The sequence below is a fragment of the Anser anser genome (assembly GCF_964211835.1).
Source record: "Anser anser genome assembly, chromosome: 8".
Classification (NCBI taxonomy): domain Eukaryota; kingdom Metazoa; phylum Chordata; class Aves; order Anseriformes; family Anatidae; genus Anser; species Anser anser.
In genome coordinates, this window is record NC_139728.1 from 17,655,644 (window position 1) to 17,679,218 (window position 23,575).

The window sequence follows — 23,575 nt, forward strand, 5'->3', positions numbered from 1 at the left end:
ATATTCTTTTCTCCCTTCCCATTATGCTTACGCTGAAAGAAATTAATATTAGGTACAAGATATTTCAGCCTCAGGGAAAGTCTAGTGCAGTAACTGCTAGGTATTTTAGCATAAAAGAAATCCCCACAAGCTCCCCAGTATTTTTGTCTGTTGCAGTGCCTCCAGCACCATAATGGCTGTGCAAGTTGGGCTGTGTTTGACCAAAGCAGGATAAAAATGATTAGGGCTTAACGCAAACAAAAACAATGATGCCAGAAAGGGAAGATTTTGGAGGTATGAATCAAGAGCTGAATTTTGCTGCTCAAACTTGCTTCTCATCCATTTCAGGAGCAATCAGGGCTGTAAACCACATGCGACAAAATGCTTTCAACCAGCCCGGTTTGGCCTTTCTTTCCTTGTTTCTCTGGGGAATCTCAACGTGCACAGATAGGGTAATAGAAAACAAAAAACCACCAGGAACATGACACCTGTTTTCATCTTCTCTTCGGGACTTGTGCCTGCTTACAAAGCAACCTTCCCTCACTGAAACACCACTTGGACGCCCTGCAGGATGCCCCTGCCTGGTGCATCGCACGCTGCGGGGGCTGTGGGTGGCTGCTCATGTGGCTGGGGAAAACAGGAGCTGTGCCAAGGAAGGTGCAGCCCTGCCGGTGGGACAGCGGTGGGGCACACAGACCCAACAGATGGGGACACCCCTGCCTCAGGAAGGATGACGGGGAAGATTCAGTGAAGGGCCACAGTCAGGATTAATCCAAAGGTGATGAAAGAGAGAGAATTGTTCACTGCTACTCGTGTTAAATGGTCTGCCCCCCAATAAAAGTTTTAAATTCCGTCACAGCTGCAACTTGCAATGACATCTTCTTAAAACATTTTTTCTTCGTATCAGGACTTGGTGATTTGTAACATAAATATTTACATTGTCATAGGTAACAACAGAAATAAAACAATAAGCATTGTTTATGTTTCACTAACTAATCGTAACTGATGCTTCCGCTGAGTTCTTTCATGACAGTAACATGTGTTTTCTCTGCAGATTAAGGATATAGAAGTCCTCAACTGTGAATATGGCAAAAACACGATTAAGTTCCTTCGCCTCCATAGAGAAGGGAAGAAGCACTTCGTTAAAGAAGTGGAAGTCTGCACCCACCTCCGGCTGACTTCTGCTCATGAGTACCTGGATGGAAACAACTCTTTTGTGATACCTACAGACACCATAAAGAATATCGTCCTGGTGTTGGCCAAAAAAAATGGGGTATCTTTTATTTTTTAACTAGCCTTGCTTTTCTTATCACTTCATTTGGAAGCATTTATTATGCTGACTTTTTATTTTCAAAATGAATCAGAAGAATCTGTCCCCCCATCTGCATGTCAGGTTGGCACTAAAATCACCATCAAAGATTCGGGAGAGAATTTTCCTCCTCTAGTGCTCATCCTGCATACAGGGGTTACTGAGGCCCTTCCTCCTGGTCTAACAATTTTAGTAACAATTTTAGTTATTTTAACTTTAGAACACAGAGACTTTCACATCTGATTAACCACAGTAATGAAAATGGCTGGGTCTCCTGGGTTTGAGAACAGAATTCCCTTGCTCAGTTCCTCCTATTGTATGGACAATCTGCAGATCAAGTTCTCTCTCTCAGTAATGAAATCCTATCTTTAGCCTGCAAAGCTGAGCCAGAGTATCACTATGATTATTTCAATATTATGTCCTCAAAGCCTAAGGCTTCTGTAGCAGTTCCTCTCAGCCCAGAGGCTCTAGCTCCCTAACTGCAGAATGGGAGATTTTGGATATGAATCTGTAGCTGCTATTTGCAGTGTATGCTGCAAGCTGATCAAATGACTAGCCTCACTGTGTGCACAGCCAGAATCAAAAGAAATCTGTATTTTTAACAACACTGATCCTTCCCAAATATTTATAATTAGAACAATCTACTTTTGTAGATGAGGTAATTGCTTCATTCTAATAATATTCTTTGCTGCCTTAGATCCCAACTTTAGAACAATTTGCTATAGATATCTGCAAACACTTCATGACAACATTTTGCCAAGTGGCCTACGTCAAAACCTATGTCCAGGAAGTTCCATGGCAACGTCTACACGAGGTATCTGAAATACTAAGGCATTCACTTGGTTCAGACTGGAGCTATTCCTTACTCTCTTAGCTCCTGCTTCCCAGTTAAGGTGTTGTTTGCTGCACTTACATGTCTGCTCTGAATTGTAGAACGGCGTTCCCCACATCCACTCGTTTATATGTGTTCCTGATGGGATTCGCTTTTGTGAAGCTGAGCAGTGCCGGAATGGTGAGAAAAGATTCTGTAGCTTCCCCTACTTCTCTGTAAATATTTCTGCTGATGACAGATAAAGATGGCTTTAGAGAGAGCAAAAGCTATTACAGGGCTTACAGCACAACCAAACCTCTCCAGAGGCCTAAACCGAAGAGTACTTTTATGGTCTAATCTTGCAGTCCTTGATCTCTGAGACAAGGCTGAAAATCCAATATAGTTCACATCTGTATGTGTGCCCTAAACACTTACTGGTTACACTGCCACATTCACCGCAACTGTTACATATTGTCACAGGAGTTAATAGCCTTCTGAGAATGCTCTGCTCACTTTTTAACATTATACTATATTCTGCAGTCTCATTATTATCATTCCCTATAGAGAATACATCACAAAGCCACCTTGCCATAGGACAATTGCCTAGTTTGCAGTCATTTTCAAAACCCTGTCAACATGCTTTAGTTTTATTTCTAAAGATGCAGTTTCATTGCTGCAAGTCAGGCTGGCCTGAACATCATAAGCACTCAGGTCTACGTGCAAACTGTTTTTCACATGACACTTCAGAGCATACTTACTGTTTTTGCACACCATGACTAAAAAAGCACCGTTTGGTTTCACTAAGAGTTTTGGGTTGTTGGATGACTTGCCATTCCAGAATGTAAAAAAATCTCTCTTCTCGCTATACCACACAACAAAAGCATCAGTTCAATCTCTTGGCATTGGTGTTTCACATAACGAATCCATCAGACCTCTGGGAACAGAGCTGAGACCACCACATTGTTTCACACAATGCATTTGGAGTTTTTAGGCGTTAGTTCAGTATCTATTACTGTCCTAATTACTGTCAGATCTGTCTTAGGACAGTAACTTGGAGGTATTCCCTATCCTACCCTCTCTCCTTATTTTCCTAACATATCAGCATTAGGACCAGTGGCAGGACCAGTTTTGCTTGCAGCTTGGACACAGGTTCTGAAAGGTTCAGTTCAGCATTGTCCCCATATTCCTGCTGAAAGAGAAGGAAGAGCTCATGCAAGAGCCCAATGTCTTTTGGCACAATCTTTTTTAATGTTCATAGTAACATTGACTACTTCTATATTTTGGCAGCCTCAATATAATTCCTTTTGGCTTCTGGAAAATGTTAAGAAAGAAACCCTAATGAAAAAAAAAAAAAGACAGACAGAAAGAATAGGAGTTTACACTTTCTTGAAGAGCATCTACTCCTAATGTACAGATTGAATCTAAATTTTTAATCATCCTGATAATTCAGTATGAAATTTTGCAATTCCAGGTTCTATGCAAACAAGAAGCCATTACTGAGACTTTCTGAAGACACTGCCTTTCCTTCTTAGTCTTCACTTCATATAGCCCTTCAGCTATTTCTTTATGATTGCCTACTTGGGTGAACAGTAATCAAAGAGAAGATTTTCAAATCCCTTTTATTTTTCTCATAAGAGAACCTTCTCTATCTTTAGCAACCTCCTATGCACCTAGCAGACAGACACAGAAATGTATTTCTCAGTTAATCCTATGTTTTAATACCTTACTCATCATTAAAAGAAACCTGGTGAGACTTAATAGAATTACAGCTTTTTTTTTGCCCTTTTTTTTTTTTCCCCCTGCTATATCAACTGATAAGAGGCTCAGAATTTTTCAGAAACTGAAAACATCATAAGTAATTTAATGGAGTTGCCCTTAGACTACTGAAAAGACAGCACAAGCACAAAACATACTGAACGCATAGGGTGGGCTCTTTATTTCTTTGAAAGCTTTTCCTAGGCATTTTATTTCTTCAGTGTAAGATCCAGGTAGACAGCTAGATAGCCAGCCAGCAATCATGCATTGCAAGCGGCTCTTTCAAACACGACTATGCATTTGAATATGAGATAAATATATTTCAAGGTTCACTGATAGTATCTGCACTACTTTAATACCCATGTATTACTATTTTATATCTAAGCTATGAGTTCATCAAGATCTGAACAAAATCCAGAATAACCTGTCCAAGAATACTGGACAGATAAGATAAACCTTAAGCTTTAGTAAATAACATGGGAAAGTAGCCAAAATAATAGCACATTTCTTTGGACTCATTCAAAAACAAACAAACAAAAACAATAATGAATTTAAACAAGAAAATAAACGGATGAAGTACAGTTCTAATCATATCCAGTGAGAATGTATGTAAAAAAATACCCTAAACGATCATGTCATTTGGGAATATCCATCACAGTGGAATTATTTCTAATATGACTTCCTGCAAAGGTACAGTTTAAAGACAAGGTGTGTCAAAGGCAGGATTACTATGGCCAGGCTTATTCAAGGAGTCATTTTGGACTAGCTAGTGTGAGCACCACAAGCAGCACAAAGCAGCAGCATGGGCTTCAGCCATTGAGCATCTATACAGACTCTGGATAAACCTGTGCGGAGCAACCTGCTTTTTTGGCAGGTCTGGTCAGTGAAATTTTCAGTTATCAGTTTGGTGTAATCTAAATGATTGACCAGTTGAAATTGTATAGCTTCCATCCAAACGGATAGAAGAAAATGTTCAGGACACAACTATCTGGTCTTCAGATAATCCACCCATACAGCGGTGATCTGCAATGGCACATTTTATAAATAGTGTCTAAGAGCAAAAACACTGTCAGTTTGAACCTGTGGGTGGCATCTGTATCAGTGCCAGTTCCTGCTAATTAGCTGAACTGCACGCTTTTGCATTGGCTCCTTGCCCTCTCCTTCTAATGGATGCAAAACTAACAACAGGACGGATACGTAAAGCAAATTTCTGGCTGAGGCTTCCAGTCTTGTTACAGCGTTTCTACACTCTATACATTGTTAGAAAAGTTCCACCTTACCTCTCCTGTGTACCACAGCACAGGTAGCCTATTTCATTTCACTTTCAAGCAATTAGTGGTCTCTGAAGTGACATCAATGACAGCCAACCCAATGCATATCCCAGCTCCAAGGAAGTGAGGTAAGGGGTGTCCTAAACTCTCCGTGACTGACATTGCAGACCACTTGATAGGATTCTCTTCTTTCTAGATTGAGCTCTGCTTTCAGTGGTTTCTATCTTGTTTCCTAACTTCTTGATAACATCAGTGTGCAGAAAATAATTTTTAAAAGTAGCTAGACTTACAGAAGAAGCATGAGTGTTGGAGTCACTGCTTGATGGTCCTAAAGCTGCTGCTGCAAGTGCACATCCAGAAATCCTTCCTGTCCGTCTGAACAGGGCTCACACTCTCATATGTTTTTGGTTCACAGGTCCTCTGGTTGTTTTTGCTGGAATTAAAGATCTGAAACTTATGAAGACAACACAGTCTGGATTTGAAGGCTTCTATAAGAATGAACACACCACACTACCTGAAAGGCACGACAGGATTTTATGTGGAGAGCTCTTCTGCAAATGGTCATATGGCGAATGCAGAGATTTTGACTTCGATTGCATATGGTATATGTCAAATCAAATAATATTTACAACCCAATCTATTATCCCAAAGTCCCTCTGTACAGCACAGCAAGCGTAAGGGCCAGATCTGCAGTTGCTGAGCACAGATCTCAGCAGAGGCTCTAAGCACTCAGTGCTGGGGGCGAAAGGCAAGCCTTGGGGGTAAATCGACTTCTCTCCCTGATGGTGCATCAGCCAACAGCATTTAAATGGACAGTTTGTAGTTCAATACAGAACACTTCAGGAGAACAAATTTGCAACTCGTTTGTTACATAATTTTAACAGAACATTTGCTGATGAAGTATAGACTTGGGGAGGGGGAATTTGGAGGAGACAGGAGAAAGACATTGTTCTTCTGTGAAATCTCACATGCCATCTATTTGCCAGAAAAGACAGGGAAAAGTAGAAATAAGATAAGCACAGTAAAACATGATGGATCTAGACGAAGATTTTGTAAGAACCTGTGTTACTTCTAGGAACAAAGTCCGGGAATGTATCCTTGAGGCCTTTTCAGGGCCACCTGACTGTGGGGAGTATTCGCCCTCTTACCAGAAAACTGTCAACTCTATCCAGATGTGTGTCCTTTCCAAAGTGTCACAGGTAACTTCTTTCCTCCTGTTGATGTTTTACTTTAACAACAGTGAACGTTAATTGGTCCTCTAAGAAGACCCAAATGAACCTATCTATCTCCATTCACAGTTCTAAGACTGGAAACTGGTGGTGTACAGCTTGATTGTCTGAAAAACCATGAGCGCACTCACAAGTTCAGTCCTGAGCACTGCTTCTTATCAGCCATGAACATAATATGGGGAAGAGTATCACTCAGTGCTTGGCAGGACTTGAGCAAAAGTGAAAGGAGTGCTCTAAGATTGGCAACATGTTCAATAGTTTGCATTTTATCAACTGTACATATTTTTGGGAAGGGAGGTGTTGCTCTGTTTTTCTTCACACTGAGGGAAAATGTAGGCTGTTGGCTGAGAAAGTGTGTTAATTCATTGCCCTGTTTTCCTGGTTTCAGGTACAGGTCATAGAAGTCATCCTGAACAACACGTTTTACAATGTGGTAGACATGAAGAATCTAGGCTTGACCAACGAGAAGGAAGTAAGTAAATGCTCCAAACACAACTTACCTGGATTCTCTATAAACTCCCAGCCTTAAAGTATAGCAACAGCTATACTTCAATGCAAAAGAACAGCCAAAGGGAACAAACTTTCTCCTCCAGCCCCAGTGAAAGCTCCACCCTACCTCCAAAGGAGATCTACACTAACTATAGCGGAAGGATGATTGCCTTCTTATGTTGCTGATAATAAATAAATGAGCGCAGGGGAGAGCTTTGGAGATCACTGGGGTCTGTAACAGAAATAGTAGGTTAGCTAAGGCCATAGGCTTTACCTCTAGGTGACAGAAGACCAACACTGTAAGAGAGCAGTGAAAAGATTGTTCTGCAGCCATTCAGAGCCAAAGCAAACTGGTCCAACGGTGGACAAGGCATAAGCCTGGGACCAGACAGAGGGTGAGAGATGGAAGGGCTGTGATGTATTTGCCCCTCCCTCCACAGCTGCTTTAGCTGTTGGCTGGGTCAAGCCTAAAGTCTGTTATCCTTGCATGACAGAGAGAAACTGGGTTATTCCATTTTGCAGTTGCCATTTTGATCAACCAACAGTTTACAGTCTGTTTATACTCTAGTCTCCCTCCCAAATTCTTGTGATTCTCCTACCATCCTATCCTACCTTTGTCCTCTTTTGGGTGGACATTATAGAGCCACTTTCACTTGAGATAACTAAATTTACCATTGATGTCTGTAAGGGAAGGAAAGGACCCAGGAATGATTTTGAAAGGAGGGCAATACCTGCAGTTTCTGCTATGATGGCAATGGCACATCCTTGTTTCAGGAATGACGCCTGTGTTTCTACTCATTCTCCTCAGGTTCTGGTTCCAGTGGAAACTCCTTATGGCTCTTGTGCTTGCACGCTCGGCCGAAAGAAGTTCTTAGAAGTTCAAGGCCACATGCTAAAAGATGAGAAGCAAAGTCAGTTTGGACTGGTAGCTTCCCAGGGAAACTAAACCTCTTGGCTCCACTCACACGTTCCTGATAAACTTGCAGTATGGCTTTCCTATCCACGTGTACTCATTATTGGCCTCTCCCATTGCTGACTACTTTTCCCTTTATGAACTCATATGTTGGGATTTCTAAAGAAGCCTCAGAAATTCAGATATTAAAGTCTCTCCCTGAATCTCAGTGTGATTTGCACATTGAAACCCCATAAATTCTTTTAAAAATCCCTGCTGGAAACATTATAGTCAATTTTTAAACCAGCTATTTCCAGACTTCTTAATGAAACAATTAATTTGATAATCTTTAACATGCTTTTGACACCCAAAATCAGCAAATCCATATATTCTATTTATTCATGTTCCTTCAGTAAAATGAATATACAGGCGTGAGACCAGAGATTTCATTGACATAAGCTATCCTGACCCCTTGATGCCACACTGTTATACAGAGCTGAGGTTCTGACCCAATAACTGAGTGGGGAATCAGTCAGACATTGATTTGTGAAGGAAGTGAAAAAAAAAATCTATTATACCTTCTTTGCAGTATGACTAGTTAACAGCTGTTTACTAATTTCTCTGCATGTGTTCTGACTGCATAGCTGCTGCTGCTATTCATCAGACTATACAGTTACTTTATAATTACTTTTATATTAACTGCTGAGGTGTCTGTGGTTTTGGGCTATCTCTGTAATTTTAATTAAATAGTTTTCTTAAGTTCATTAATCTCACCGTGACTTTTGAGCAGGCAGAAATCAACCTAAGTAACCATATTATTTCTGGGAGGGGCAGGGAGATAGACAGACAATGCATATCTTACTTTAGTTACCCAGGTGATAGCTTTGAACATTAAGATAAAACTACAAGACCAGCAGTTCTTGTCTCTCAAACTGCAGCTGCCCCATTTGCAATAGAAATCCTGCTCAACTTCTAACAGCTTCTGACTGCTGCCCTCATTTTCTCTGGGTGTCATTGTGACAGAACTCCATGTGGCAGAGTGTAAATCCAATGGGAAGTGCCCAAAGTGATTTCTGAAAACTGCAATTTGGTTGCCTTTGTGCCTTCTCAGTTTAGACCTGCAGCATTCCTCTGGGTACAACCGGTACAACTCACAGTCACTGAAAATGAAGAACATGTCCTGCACCACGTTCCAAGAGAGGAACTTGCCTTGGTGAGCAGGACATAACAGACAAATGGAAGGCACTGTTCACAGTCCTGAGGTAACTTCTTAAACATAACAGGACAAATGATACCACAGAGTGGATCAGTCCCAGATTTGCCCAGAGAAGCTGTGGATGCCCCGTCCCTGGAGGTGCTCAAGGCCAGGCTGGATGGGGCCTTGGCCTACCTGATCTGGTGGGAGGTGTCCCTGCCCATGGCAGGGGAGTTGGAGTTCGGTGATCTTTAAGGTCCCCTCCAACCCAAACCATTCCATGATCCTGTGATCTGCTGGGCTCTGGTTGCTAGTTGATTCTCAAAGTTTCATTTATGACACTGCTAAATTTTACTGGGGACATTCTCTCTTACCTTGTTCAGCTTGTGTTGTATTGTGCTTCTGGGCTTATGGCTTGCTACTTCTGCTATTTTTAGGTGCTTGTAATTTATTAATGTATCTTTCAAGGGCAAATAAAGAGCAATATCAAAAAACAAACTAGTATTTGACTATTTGACTCTTTACCAAATAAGAAATTAAAACATTTCCTACTTGTACATACAAGCAAACATCATATAGAATAACATTTTAGTTCCGACAATTTTGCCTCAAAAAGTGACCAGTATTGTTCCAAATGACAGCTCACTAGCAATTGTTAAAAACATAAAAAAAAGATCTTACTGAATGTTTCAGTCTTCACCTCTTTCTAAGCAAAGCAGATCAGTTGTTGTGCTGTTCACAAACCATTTTTTTTCTATCTTGCGAGAAGCGTATTGCACTGGGTGGAAGGTTGCCTGTCATTACTGTTTGTGCTTCATCTGCAGGCTTATAAAGTAGTAATGAATTAAACTTCATGGCAGAAAGAGGACGCAAAGAAGCAACCAGTTGTTGATTTAGACTTTTCTGTGGCTCCAAGCACACAAGTACACTCCTGCAACGTGGTTTCTATAGACCGCAGACAGGAGGAGCAGTGCCTCATCCAGCACTGCGAACCTGAGTCATGCGTGTGGGCATTTTCCTTCCAGCGTCAGCACTTGGGCAATCGGAAGGAGCCCAGATCTTCCACACGGCAAATAGATTCAGATCGCAATGGGATAAATCATTCCTGAAAATTGGACTTAGCCATGCTACTTGGGCCTGAACCCCGGCCAAATTCTTATTTTCTTTAGATTTGGTCTCCACGATGGACTTTACATAGTTTTAATTGAGATAATTTTGTGTGTGTGGTTCCTGTCATGAGCGGCCCTCAGCCTCCTACCAAGACACGGGGCATTTCAAGTACACAAAAAACTTCCTATCGTTTCAGCATCTGATCCTTTCACATCCTCTTTCTGTTCAATTCTGACAGATGCCCAGACAGTCCAACCACAATCCTCCTCAGCCGCTGATCATGTCCCATGCTTAAACAGCGTCACATGAAGATAAAATGCAGTAACAAAACTTCTTAACCAGTATCTAAAACAGAGATGAAATGTCACTGCCAGGGGCAGTACAAATGAGCTGTTTTCACTGTTTTTACTGTCTTATTCTCTCTAAATACTCAATCCAACTGCTTTCTAATACACATTTAAACCTGACGGTCTTGATTAACTATTGAAGTTACTATTTTTTAATTTTTAAAGTGTTTTTTTTTTTAATTTACTTTTTACCAGGAGTATAGAACCCTGATTCTAAGTTGAACTGAGCTGATCTAAGTAACCAAAAAACTCCTCCAATATTTCTGAGTCTTCTAGGTTACACACATTTCCAGAGGCCTGGGCAAATTGGCACATAGTGTTTATACAAAAGGGAGGAGGGAGTAGAAGAGGAGTATCTTTGTGAAACAGGGTTGTTGCATTCAGACACAAACCCACTTCCACACTTCTCCCTGTGCGTTGTCCACCTGCTGGAACACAAACTCAGCTATATGGTCCCTCATTTTGCTCCCTCCTGCTGCAATCCAGCAGTATAAGACAATGCAACATTACATTTAAATCAGAAACCAGTGCCATTGAAGAGGCTTCCCCCCACTTTTCATACAATTCAACTGCTGCAAAGTCAGGGGCGTCCTCAACGTACTGAGTATTGCAGAGTGTTTATAGAGAGGCAGCTGGATTATAGCAATCAATTGAAAAGGTGAAAAGAACATCATGAGATGAGTGCAAGCCTGCCAAATCCAAGGCATTTGTTGCTGCCTTATCAGCAGATCAACTGCTGATACAGCAGTTACAACTGCTGATTGTTTCTTTATTAAAGGTACTTGTGGGTGCAGCAGTAAATACAACAGTGGTCTCCAGTACTCACCAGCAACCTTCAATAGTGATGAAACTCTTGCACGGAGATTAAGGGCTGCTTACAGTCATCATGGTGGCCCCCTTGGGCTCTCCAGGTGTTTGATGTTAGTCATGTTCCCCAAATTTACAGTGTCTACTAGCTAATGCTATTTTGGGAGGAAACTGAACATACAGCTGGGATCCAAACATCACTAAATCCAACAATTCCCTAATTATAGGGGCTAAGCAAAAAAAGGGCTTAATGACATTGTTACATTAGTATATTTAAGGAACACAGCCTTTCTCAACACAAATTAAAGCTACTTGTTAAATCTGCCTGCCCATTATTCCCATGGAGACTGCCCTCGCAGGCTGCCAGTGAGCTAATGACAGCCACTGCCCTCTGCAAGCCCCTAGGGGAAGCTGCCGTTGCAACCGAGCAACTTCAGGGTGCATGCAGGGGTGAAGGTGTGTGGAGGCCTCCAGCGAGATGGAGTGCAACAAGGATGGGCTCTCCAGGCTGATGTCCCCAGGCACCAAGTCCTCTTGCTCTGTTAGAAGGCCGAAGACGATCCTATGCAATCGTCCCCGAGGTGGAGGTGAGAGTAGAGCAGACCCTCCTCAATAACTGCTCCGTTCAGCCTGCTTCCTGCTGAGCCACGTACGGTTACACTCTTCACATGCACACTTAGAGCCAATTTACTTCCCACATTACTTTTGAGCCAAAATCCATTCCTGGAAGGGAAGGAACTGCTGTTTTGACTTGGAAGTAAATAGGAAAGGAGACAAAGGGAGATGTTTTTCTGGTCCTGCTCAGTCTCAGCCTCCAAATTTTCAATAATTTAGGGTCACTGCATAGAATATTGGCATAAGAAAATGATAAATAAGGTTGTAGTTTCCCTGGATTCACATAAAGCAGGACCCTCTGCTTTTCAAATAACTGTTATTGTTTACTTTAGTAAGACAGCGTATGGAGGAAGAGCGTTACAGGTAACAGACCAATTAAATGCTGATTTTTGACAATAGGAGCTGGTAAGAGACATGGTAGAAAGTGAATACATTGAAAAAAGCAGGAAAGGGTCATTCAGCAAGTAACTACTGACAGCGAGGGCCTAAGGTGACATTTTGCCTGGGCCATCCCTATGCAGGAGTGATGCGTGAGTAGCTACTCCCTTCACTACAGCTGCTGAGCCTTGTCCTGTAGTTGTAAGTGAAGAGAACTTCCTACTAACTGATAACAACAAAGCGGAGCACATTAGAACAAACTGCTTTAAAGGGAACAATTGAACACAAAGATAGGAGAGATCAGCAAGCAGAACTGTTTTCTCTGGGTTGAGAAAGTGACCTTGGAGGACAGGCCCAAGCACAGCCTTCATGCTTCACTGGCGGTTGCCTTACACGCTGTGTGTGTGGCACTTAGTGTGATACTTGGGTGCAAAGAGAACGTGCTATGCACTGTGCGCGTACAGCTTCAGAAGAGAAAATGGTCAAGAGGCAGGACAGTAAACAGGAGGACCTCGGCTGCAGCATGTCTCTGTTCTTGTGCTGGCTGGCAGTAGGGCAGGGGAGCTGACTGCTGCTTTGCTCCTTCGAGCTGCCTCTAGGAGAGGGAGGACACTTTCTAAATTGCTCATTCAGTGTGAAAGCAAGGAGACCTGCAGCATTGAGGCCATTGTCACTCTCACATCCAGTATCAGCTGAGCAGACAGACACCTGGCAGCTTAACCACCACCCAAAGCACAGCACTGGCTTTTAAACTGGACTCCTGCATAGCTCTGCCACTATTAGAACTGCAGCATTGACATGGTATCCAGCAATGCCCATCAGCTGCTTCCTCATCTCAACAGCAGCTGTGTTTTCTGCAAGAGGAATGGTAGCTAAAAATAATCTGGCTTTGACTTCTTCTTTCAGACCCTCCATTCTCTTTTTAAAAGCTTTTTTCTCTCCCAGAAAGAGCAAGGAGAATGTAACAGACAAAACCAGGACAGTCACCTGCACAAAGGGAATGGCAGCATTAGAAAGCTCAGAGAACACTAGGAAACTACAATAAAGATCAGGGACAGTTAAAAAAAAAAAAAAAGTACAGTTCCCAGTAACATCCTCTAAATTGCCTTTCATGCCTGCAGTGAGCTTTCTGTTATGCCTCTGCTTGCATGAACGAGTTAGCAGTGCTGATCAAAAGAGGAGTACAATCTGGATGTTTTTGAATCTAATTCATTTGCACAGTAAAATGCATTAAAAAGAAAGCACAGTACTCAGTAATCACCAAATGAGCCCTCACAGCTGTACAGTGAAGATTTTTACTTCCTAACAGAATGAACATCTTTTACTTTCAATTCTACATCATCCACAGATCTCCGAAATGCGTCAATCACACCCCAAAAATGCAAATGTAGAAAAAGAGAATATTCAGTTCATCTTTCAGTAACGTAGCATTATGTATTTCACTCCAACAATAATTCCACAAATACAGGGCCGGTAGGAATCTCCAGACTGCTACAGGCAGCTGCTTCACATAATCCTTTTCATAAACTGATCTAATTCTTCATTAAAATATTTAGGAGTTTCATGTATAATTTTTCAGTTGCAGCCTCTAACCAGCCTGATACAGACTGTACCTGAATACGCCCCAGGGCAGGGATGATTCTCTCTATTTGAATGAAGTCTTCCAGAAGATCACTACTCTCAGTAGGTATCGATCGCTACTCTCAGTAGGTATCCCTGGATGCTACCAAACCATAAACAATTAAGTTGCAAGCAAAATTCAGGCTGCAACTTACAAACCTGTTGCTAAAAACAGATCGATACCTACAGTACACAGCACGGTACAAGGGAGAAGAAGAGAAACAGTTAATGCACCCCAGTATCCTATCATGCATCTAAAATTCTAAATACATATTTTGTACAGTGTAAAGGTTAGAAACTATACAAGAAAGCATGCTGCTGTACGGTGTAGGCATCATACCACATACCGTGCGCTCTACCCGTAGTGCAGATATACACGTGGTGTTATCCCCTCTCAAACCTCAATACCAGAAATCACAAGCAGCTCCCTTACCACTGCAGCATCCACAGCCACCTTGCACTTGGCCAAATCAGAAGGGAAGGCAGGTCCACCACTAGGCAGGAGCTTCTGCTGTCCCCACCGGGCTGAAATCACTACAGTCTTACTACTTTCTCCCTTCTGAGCTGCATCCCCTCACCATTGCCTCCCACACCATTTCCACTTAAACCACGCTCTCCTGGTAATTTCCTCCTTCCCAAGTTCTTTTGCTCAGCCTCGACCCCACGGCCCATTTTAGGGGTCAACACAAAGCTCTCTGGGCCAGGGAAGATGGGGAGCCTGGACAGTGCTTAGCACCACCTGTGGGTTATCTTCCAGGCACTGCGGGGTGATTCACCCTGCTGTACCAGTGCCAAGCGTGGCACCTCTGCACCACTGACAGCTCTAGACAAGGGGAACAAAAGCTCGGATGTTACTGGTGAACATGACCAGTGCTTCAAATTCTCTCCTTCAGCAGTATGTAACTGGATAAGAAAAAGAAAAAATAATGAAATCTTTAAGTATCTTGGTAGGTGGTATTAAAAGCAATCAGAAGAACATTGAATATTAAGTAGTTTTTTGTATCATTTTAATGGGGGAATGGAAAAAGACAAGTGCTCCAGTATACCACAACAAAGAAACAGAGAAAGTAAAACAAAAAATCGGTAAAGTAAACTGAATCCAAACATAAGCAATGCTTTATTGGGATATAGCAAGCAACCTATCAAATAGGGAACTGGTACAAACAGTTTGAACAAGACTCTCTTTTAACAGAGATGTATGGTGACAAGACAGCTTCTTTCAGTTTTTAAAACAAGTATTCAAACCGTTAAGTAAAGCATTAAAAGAAAATAATCAACCATTACAACACCAATGACAGACAATATTAAAAATGTGCAGAATTTCACTTTTTTTTACAAACTTCTGCATAATGTTAGAAAACAAGTTATCATAAATTAAAAAAAAGAATAAAATGATTTTTTTTGTTTGCAAAGCAACACAAACTTTTAAAAATCAACTATACTTTACATAGAACTACTATTAAAAACAAGTGAAAACAAGCTGAAAATTTGAAGGACAGCAAAAAATACACAACCCAGTTTCACTTGTCAGCAATGCCTTCTGCTATCGAAGGGGTTATGTTAGTTTTATGTACAGCTTTAAACATTGCAGCATACCACAAATAAACCTTAATAAGGTCAAAATAGGACCCTCTGCAAAAAAGGGTGAGTTGGCAAGTGTCAGTCCCATCCCAGAATTACAAGTAGTAATAATTTTAGTAGGTCTTTAATGTAAACCAAAACCTACTTCTATTGGTTTCTCTTTCCCAAAGATGCATGTAAACTTTATTTTTTTATATATATATATATATATTTTTTTTTTTTTTGGTATTTTAATTTACGAAATCAAGAACACGTCTGGCTCAGAAATGAGAATGACATACCTCCCTTTTGTTCTGGATATAGTGATATAGCTATCTCAACATGCTCACTGACAAATCCTAAAAGAGAAAATCATGTACTATGTAAAAAATACACACCACCTCTCTCAGTTCAGACTCAGTATATAGTATATTGCCAACTCTATCCAATAGGATATATATCTTAATTTGGTTTAAATTCTTAATATATTCTCTCTTTACAAAGTTCCATCACATGAAACCAAATTGCTTATATACTGTTTGAGGCACAACATGACCCCAATTAGACAATTTGCTATAAAGAGTTGTTCTTTAGATGTTGTGTCTGTAGAGGTTTTACGTGATATTCATAGATTTTCAGCGCAGGCCCCAGTTTTAATGAAAGTCCAGTCAGTACATCATTTCTTGTCATCAACAGTAACGATTTGCCATCAATTTCCTATAAGAAGAATTTAAGAATTGATAAAGACAATATACAAATCAAACAGTTGAGAACAATCATGCAACAAATGGAAGACTATTACAGAGGATCAATGAGAAAACAAATAATAGCCTTTAATTTCCTGAAACAACGTTTATAGCTGCTAAATTCTGCTGTCTGGTTTTTCAAGTGCTCACCTGTGCTGACTAAAGCATAAATGCTAGTTAGTTAAGCACAAAATCCAAATCAACCTCATTTCAAAATTCCCTCCTTGTACATCTGTTTAAAATTAATAGGTACATGTACAGCTTGCCTAATTACCAGCCATTAAGGGAAGGATACATTTATGGAGAAGGCAGTGAAATGCATTTCAGAATTACCACTGACAGCAACCTGCAAGTTTGGACTAGTCAGTATCTGCTAATAACTTCAGGTGCCTGCTTTAAAGAGCCAACTTCTTATGCTTCCTGTGGGGGAAAAAACATTCCTGCAATCAAAAATTTGAAAAAGGTCTAACTGCAGACCTCAACACTCTGAGGGAACATTTCCTCCACTTACATCAAAAAAGGATAAAAGCAGCAGCATCCCAGACTGGGTCTCGATGACCTCTAAGTTCCACTTTTAAATCATATATATACACATATATTTTTCCTCTCAAACCTTGACTTTCTGACCTACTTAGATTAGAAATCCTATAAGTTTTGTGTTTTTTTCTTCTTCCACCTCAAAACCTTGTCATATGTTTGCAAGTTCACTGTAAATCATTTTTTCATGGGTCAAAAAGCAGACGGAAGAATCCACACCTCACAACTCCCTTCTTCATTTTAGACAAACGACCGTCCTTTTACTTACGCAGTCCTACAGCTCAACCGCAGTGCACTACCCAGGAGACATGACCTACACCTACAGGGCAGTGACTGGTGTCTCACAACACCGCCAGACCCCACAGGGTCATCATAGCCCAAAGAAATCTTCAACCTTATGGCGTACTCCTGCACTGGACTTCACTTCATTGCCATCTTTTCTACTGTTAATAAAATTTATAGATTTTCAGTTTGGTATCAATAGCCAGCAACAAGTTCAGATGCCTGCATACACTGTTGTTGTCCATGATTATATACTGCCAAAATTGTGTATTTTTGTAAGTAATATACACTATACATTAACTTATCCCACTGCAGTATCTTCCTTACAAATATTAAATGTTGTATTCAGAATGTCACAGATCACACCCTTGGTTACAACTGAACATGAAAAAAAAAAAGGAAGACGTATTAGAGTTCAGCAGTAATTTGTCCATTGATCTCTCTCATGATTTGATAAATTTTAAAAATACTAAATACAAGAAAAAAGCACAAAATAGTCAAACATCAGCTGAAAGTGAAATTTCTGTAAAATCTCACTGAGAGATACAACTGCTAATCCCTACCGAGGAGCACAGTGTGACAGCATATCTAAAAAATAAGGATTCCAGTAACTTTTTACCCAATTATAGCAGGTGCCTCCTTCCAATTACTGCTGAAAATGTTAATGGTTAAAAAGAATTTCTATTTTCTCATTTTCATTTGTCACAATTCTTTTTATGGGAATTCTGACACCACTGAGTATTTTGCTCATTGATATGACTGCTCTAGAGTTGCCTTTTCAACTGGTGTTCAATGACGCTATGGAGTAAGAACAGCTTTGGAGGGATCCAGATGAAATAAATCCAGTACCTGGAGCAGGACAAACTCCAAGAACAGACAGCATTTATTTCCCTTCCCTTCTTCTTCCACAAGGTTCCCTGTGGATTCAATAAATACTGGAACTAGGTCATCTAAGGCTTTCATTGAATAGAAAACTGATTCTCTATGCTTATCTGGGTATGTGTGAATATATATTCAAGTATATTACATCTCGGTGTTTACTGTAAGCTTTACTTCTTCCACCTCTTCTTGGTTTTCCCATTAAAACTGCTTCCATAGATTTGTTATCACCATTCTGATTTTTTTTTGGCATCAGGTAAGAATTTATATGCTTTGGAGAATCGTATAAATTTCTTCTTTGCTACTCTTCTATATTCTGCATTTTTTTCATGATGCAACTTCAATGCCAGCTTTCAGTATGCCTTTCTAGTGCCGTCTAGAGAGGCATCTCTCTGCATGCCAAGAGCTAACAACAAATCTCCGCTGTGCCAGGATGTTTCCTAGCAGATTTACCTGTTCTTGGAAAGCACTGGCTTGTTCTTCAAATCCAGCTGTTCTGAAATAATTCACAACATCAATAACAGCCCAGTCAGCAGGATCCGGAGGTCTTCCATTTTCTACTGAACTGCAAAGCACAAATCCAGACAAGTAATCACTAAATATCTATAGTATCTGCTGCTTCTTTACAGACAACCTATGTACATTCCCTCCTTCTCTGTAACTCCAGGAAAAGTACCTTTCAACACACCTCCCACCATTCCTATACAGAACAGGCACTCCTGTTCTGTTCCTCTGTACCTGTTCTGTACCTCTCTCCCTTCAGAAAAGAAGAAAGTACATGAATATTCACATCAGCCAAAGGTAGTCAGCCAGGACCTTTTCCTGTTGAGTGTGCTGCCTTTGCAGCTGGAGAACAAAGACTACCAGGTCCGAGGTACAGGGTCTTTCAAGACTGTAGGCTGTTCTCAACTACCAAGTATTTATATAGAATTGCAATTTACAGGTTACTCTTTTCCAAGATGAGATTGTGCTTTCTTGTAACACGGATAGAAACTACTGGAAACCATCTTTACCTTGTAAAACAAGAAATGAGAGGTACCAGCAATTGCTCAATATAGAATATCCTCTAAAATTTGTTTTTGATTTATCTTTAGGCAAATCTAGGGACTTTCTAAATAACTATGAATCACACTGTATGCTGCAGTTGGCCTTTTAAAAGCAGTTTCTCTCACTTATCACATAAAACATACACATATTTCAGAGCAAGGAGCAAAAGGCCAGAGTTTCTTACTCTTGCTCATCACATAATGACTTGCTTCATGAATTGCTCCGCTGATTGGGAATAGAGAAAGGCAACACTCAGCAAAATTTAAAATGAGACTATCTGGCCAGCTTATCAGAGCAACACTTTTTCTTTTCTTTTTTTTTTTTTTTTAAATCACAATGTCTTTCAATGAAGATTTTTGGTGTTGTACACATTCTGAGACCCAAGAAGTAAAATGCCGTGAAAAACAGCATAAAAAACCTACAGGTATTTGTGGAAGCAGCACTGTATTTAAACCTCTGCATTTCCCCCAATATGTAAACTACCACTTACTTAAAGATAAACAAACTAAATCCCCAAAGCCCACTATTAAATAAAATATCCTAGGAGATGTTGAATTTAATTATTCTTAAACAGCAAATGAAAGACTTGACCTGTAAAAAATACCTCCCAACTGTATTTTGCTTACTTCCCAAAGCATGTTCATTTCCAGCTAAATATAGTCCCTCCCACAATTCTGTATTTCAGCCCAAATGTACTGGTTTTCATAAAGCTCTTCTTTTACTGCTAGGGAACGTACAGCTTGGTCCAACCCCATCCCAGGCCCAACTGCAATGGCTTCTAGGGCACCACCTTAGTCATTAACTAATCTCAGGAAATAATTGCAAGTTCCTCCCTCAAGGAGTAGCATGGCATGTGGCAGACTGTTGGAGACTGGCTGGATTTTAACCCATCTACCCGCACAGATGCTCATTTGGCTTCTAGACAGCCTCCTCCTTGCCCTGCCGTTGTGCATGGCTGAATTCTTTAGACAAGAAAGGGGAATATATTACAGCCATGGCTCAGCCGTACACCAGCTTTTGCCAGGCATCCTGGATGCTGTAAAACCTTAAGAGGGCTGGCATTTTAGGCTTTATAACCAGATACTAGCTGTACGAGTAATGAATAAAGATTTGGCTTGTCTGCTTTTCACCACTGTCCCCGTGGCTTTATTGCCATCATGTGGCAGAAGCAGCAAGGCCTGAAAGGACATAGCTGTGAACAGATTTTATCCCATCTATTTATAACGACTTCAGGAAAGTGCCAAATACCTCCTTTGTAGATATGCACACACGCTATTATATACTTTCATTTAGAAACCACAGCTTCCGATCAGTTTAATTACAATCGCTATCGGTTTTAAAAAAACACCACTGCAATTAGTAGTTGAACCTTTATCACGCAAGCCTCAAGGGAAAACGATTAAATGTAAACGGTCCTTGCTTTGACTGCTGTCGCTCTCCCGCCTGCCACGGAGTCCTGGTTGTAGAAGAAAAACAGGTAACTGGAGGTGGCTTCTGAGGGACACACACAGTATAACCTACACACAGTCCCTAAATAGGGGAGTGCATTTTATATTGGTGGGGTGTAGCCAATGTCTCAAACGAAGAGGAAGGATACCAATATTAATGGCCACCAGCAGATCTTTTGATGCTGTGTCATAATCAGGTGTTTCAACAGCATTCTGAATTGACCATTATTATTACTATTGCTTATATCATTTAGTGCCAGGGAACCTAAGCCTGATTATCATGTTTTTGTGGAAGGCTCCTAGCAAAGAGATATGAAGAAGAACGAGGTGCAGCTTCGTAAAGTGTTGCAGTCTGAGAGGACAGATGATGAACTCTCTCTAGTTCCTTTCTTTGTGTTACAGATCACCACAGCATCTGTAAGCCTAACACAGCCCAGCCGATTTTTCCACACAGAAATGCACTTTTCAGGTCATAAATTAGATTAGGACTAATAATCCTAACTGAAAAACTGTTGACCTTCAGGAATATGGAAATGCCCTAAAACAGTTTCTATCCCTTAGTTTGCAGTCCACCACACTGAAGAAAATTGTAGAGCAATGCACACCATGTCTTCGTCTTATTTCCACCCTAGGTCTGTAGTAGTAACCTAGCAGTTTAGGGCTTCTTCAGCAAACAGTTTAAAATATCTGTTTTCAGAACTGAAACCAAAGACACGTGCTGTTGCTACTACTTCTCAGCTCAGCGTGGCTGGGTAGTCAGCAGAGAAATGTGCACATCTCTTTCAAAGAGAAATAGAGGGGACATCTTCCACATGGGACGCTTCTTCCCATCAGGCATTGGTTCCGTAAAAGCCACTAGCTGGAAGTACAGAGACTCCCTCGGGCATCATTTCCTGCTTTGACTTTTGCAAGTCCTTCCTCAGGAGTTTCACCGTTTCAGTCACACTGGATGGTGAAAAGAGCTTCCCCCATAAAAACTGACAGATGAGCAAGGGTAGAGTATTGGTTACAGTGCTATCACTTGCTCTGATCTCTGGTTGAAATGAGAAATCAATGCAAAAACGGATACTCCCAACTTACTAGTTTCTGCATCTCTCCAGTGCTATACAGTCCTCCCACATACCACTTTTAATTACATCAATGCCTGAGACTCTTCAATTTCAAAGCAGAAATAAAAGTAATTGAGAATACAGAAGGTTTGAAACAAACAAAGATGGAGACTCCCCACCCTTGCCAACCACATTAAGTCAATGAAAAACTACAATGAAAACTGATGTGCTGTTTACATAAACTGAACACTATGGAATCACTTACTTTTTGACATCCAGAGAGCCATTTTCCTTGTTTTCCATGTCAACAGTTAGCATGGGGAGGAGATTTCTTCAGCAACTATCAACAGGAGGGGAAAAGCCATGTTTAATTATTGGTGGTTATGAAAAGCGCAACATAACGTTAACAGAAACAAGCAGTATAGAGACACAACTGTTTCCACCTGAGAGCAAAAGCACTGTCAAAGACTGCTTTCGTCAGAAGCCTGGCAAAGCTGGTAATAGCTAATGAGCTAGGAAAAGTTTACCTGTGGTTTTAACACAACAAATGTTTCATGCCTGAAAATTAAGGAAGGTAATACCACATTTGATTTTTTTTAAGCTAATAAAATTTTGATGTAAACTATACACAGCGAGATTGACCTGCAATACGTATACAGCTAGAGCCCATATGTGCTTACGATGCCTTCAGTCGCCCTGCTATACCGAGCATCCCGAATTGGTGTACAGTCCTATCCCTAGTGAGGTTTGAAATCCATGTCTTTGTTTTACAAACGGGCAACCTGAGGCACAGATGAGCATCGTGATTTCTACCCAAGTCACACATAAAGCTGGAAAGCCGAGTTACTGATCGAGTCCAAAACTCCTGAGGCCTAATTCCGTACCTTATCCGTAAGACCATCCTTCCTGCACTAGCACAGCTTCTTCTGTGGGTACGCTGAACTCTGAAAAGGAAAGGACCGTACAAAGGACACAGGAGACAATCCCGTTTGTTTCCCTCCTCGTGTCGTGCCGGAGTGCTTTCACTGCACAGCGTTTTCCACCGCTCCAAGGAACAGGCAGAAACGACCCCAGCCTTTCCTTTCTGTTCTCAGAGAAGACATTTCTATTTCAGAGAGCACCAAAGAACTAACCAAGGGCTCAGGACGCTCCTGCTGTCGCGCTAATGGACGCCGGCGAAATGTCACAGCGCTCGGGGAAGTACCCAACAGGGAAACCATGCTCTTCAGCCACAACTTTGCAAACACAGCCGATAGCAATCAACACCGCTCAACAAAAAAAAAGAAAAGAAAGGACCCTTTATTACACAGGCACCGGCGCAAAAAGCACCGAGAGGGCAGTGACGAACTGATGGCGGGGCTCTCCCGTGCCGCTGCCCGAGGAACTCGCCCGGTTCACCCGAGGTGACCGCGGGCTGACAGCCGCGGCCCCGCCGCCCACGGCTGCCCCCGCCCGGCCGGGGCTCCCCGCCCGCTCCCGGCCCGCGGGGGGCTCCCGGCGCTGCCCCGCTGCCGGCGGGGAGGGCTCCGCGCACCATTTTGGGAGCATCTTCCGAGCCCTCCCGCCGGCGTCGTCGGGGATCCCGGCCGGGGGAAGCGAACACGGAGACACCTACCTAGGAGCCACTAAACCAAAGCATCGCTACGCGCTGCTCCGGCCCGGCGGAGCACCCCCCACCCCCCCCGCCGCCCCCGGCCGCCCCCCCGCCGGCAGCGGGGCGCTGGGAGGCGGCTCCGGGTGACACCGGGCGGCGGCCCCGCCTGGCTCCCGGCCCGCCTCACGCCGCCGCCACACGCGGCCCGCAGCGGCCGCCGCCCGCGACATGGCGGCCGCGTTAAAGGCGCCGCGCCTACCCGTGGGCAGAAGAAGGGCTTCAAATTGCTGTCAGGAAGGAGTTCGGCGGCCTGCGGGGGGAACGGAGGGTGCTGGGCTTCCTCGGGAAGCGGAGCGTCGCGGGGTCGGGGTGGGGGAAAAGAGAGGTGACAAAGGACAGCACGGCCCGGCCACCGCAGCCGTGGCACGGCGGGGACCCCGGGCAGAGAGGAGGTGCAGACAGGGATGCCCGAAGAAGGGCCGCGGCGCTTCCCTGTAAGCACCGCACTTCGCGGGGAGACTCACGGATTCCCAGGGGAGCCGTCGTACAGCGAGGTGCAACTCCAAGTGCCTACAAATGGCGAAGGCTGGACTACCAGGCATAAAACTTCACACAGAGATTAAAAA

At 42.2% G+C, this 23,575-nt stretch overlaps 2 protein-coding genes across 6 annotated transcripts in view; one reads left to right on the plus strand and one right to left on the minus strand.

Moving 5' to 3' along the window:
- LOC310903646 (uricase-like) overlaps nt 1-9,584 on the plus strand; it is a 26,564-nt gene extending 16,980 nt beyond the window's left edge. The window contains exons 2-8 of the mRNA XM_083847250.1: nt 1,034-1,252; nt 1,986-2,102; nt 2,222-2,300; nt 5,541-5,727; nt 6,201-6,324; nt 6,743-6,826; nt 7,652-9,584. Coding sequence (XP_083703376.1) covers nt 1,034-1,252; nt 1,986-2,102; nt 2,222-2,300; nt 5,541-5,727; nt 6,201-6,324; nt 6,743-6,826; nt 7,652-7,789 — 948 coding nt within the window. The 3' untranslated portion in view covers nt 7,790-9,584. The remainder of the gene's footprint in view (nt 1-1,033; nt 1,253-1,985; nt 2,103-2,221; nt 2,301-5,540; nt 5,728-6,200; nt 6,325-6,742; nt 6,827-7,651) is intronic.
- A 5,321-nt stretch (nt 9,585-14,905) lies between these two features.
- SAMD13 (sterile alpha motif domain containing 13) lies at nt 14,906-23,131 on the minus strand. 5 transcript variants are annotated; one of them, XM_083847269.1, is made up of 6 exons: nt 22,971-23,131; nt 22,489-22,623; nt 22,240-22,299; nt 21,621-21,695; nt 18,265-18,376; nt 14,906-16,084 (listed from the first exon to the last, which is right to left on the minus strand). In XM_083847269.1, the coding sequence occupies exons 4-6, from the start codon at nt 21,671-21,673 to the stop codon at nt 15,941-15,943; spliced, it is 309 nt and encodes a 102-aa protein (XP_083703395.1). In that variant the 5' UTR covers nt 21,674-21,695; nt 22,240-22,299; nt 22,489-22,623; nt 22,971-23,131; the 3' UTR covers nt 14,906-15,940. The 5 variants fall into 5 exon arrangements, with proteins under 5 accessions (XP_083703395.1, XP_083703393.1, XP_083703394.1 ...); XM_083847267.1 differs by lacking the exon at nt 22,240-22,299 and having other exon boundaries at nt 22,971-23,129; XM_083847268.1 differs by having other exon boundaries at nt 22,240-22,623; nt 22,971-23,129.
- Nucleotides 23,132-23,575: the final 444 nt, after the last annotated feature.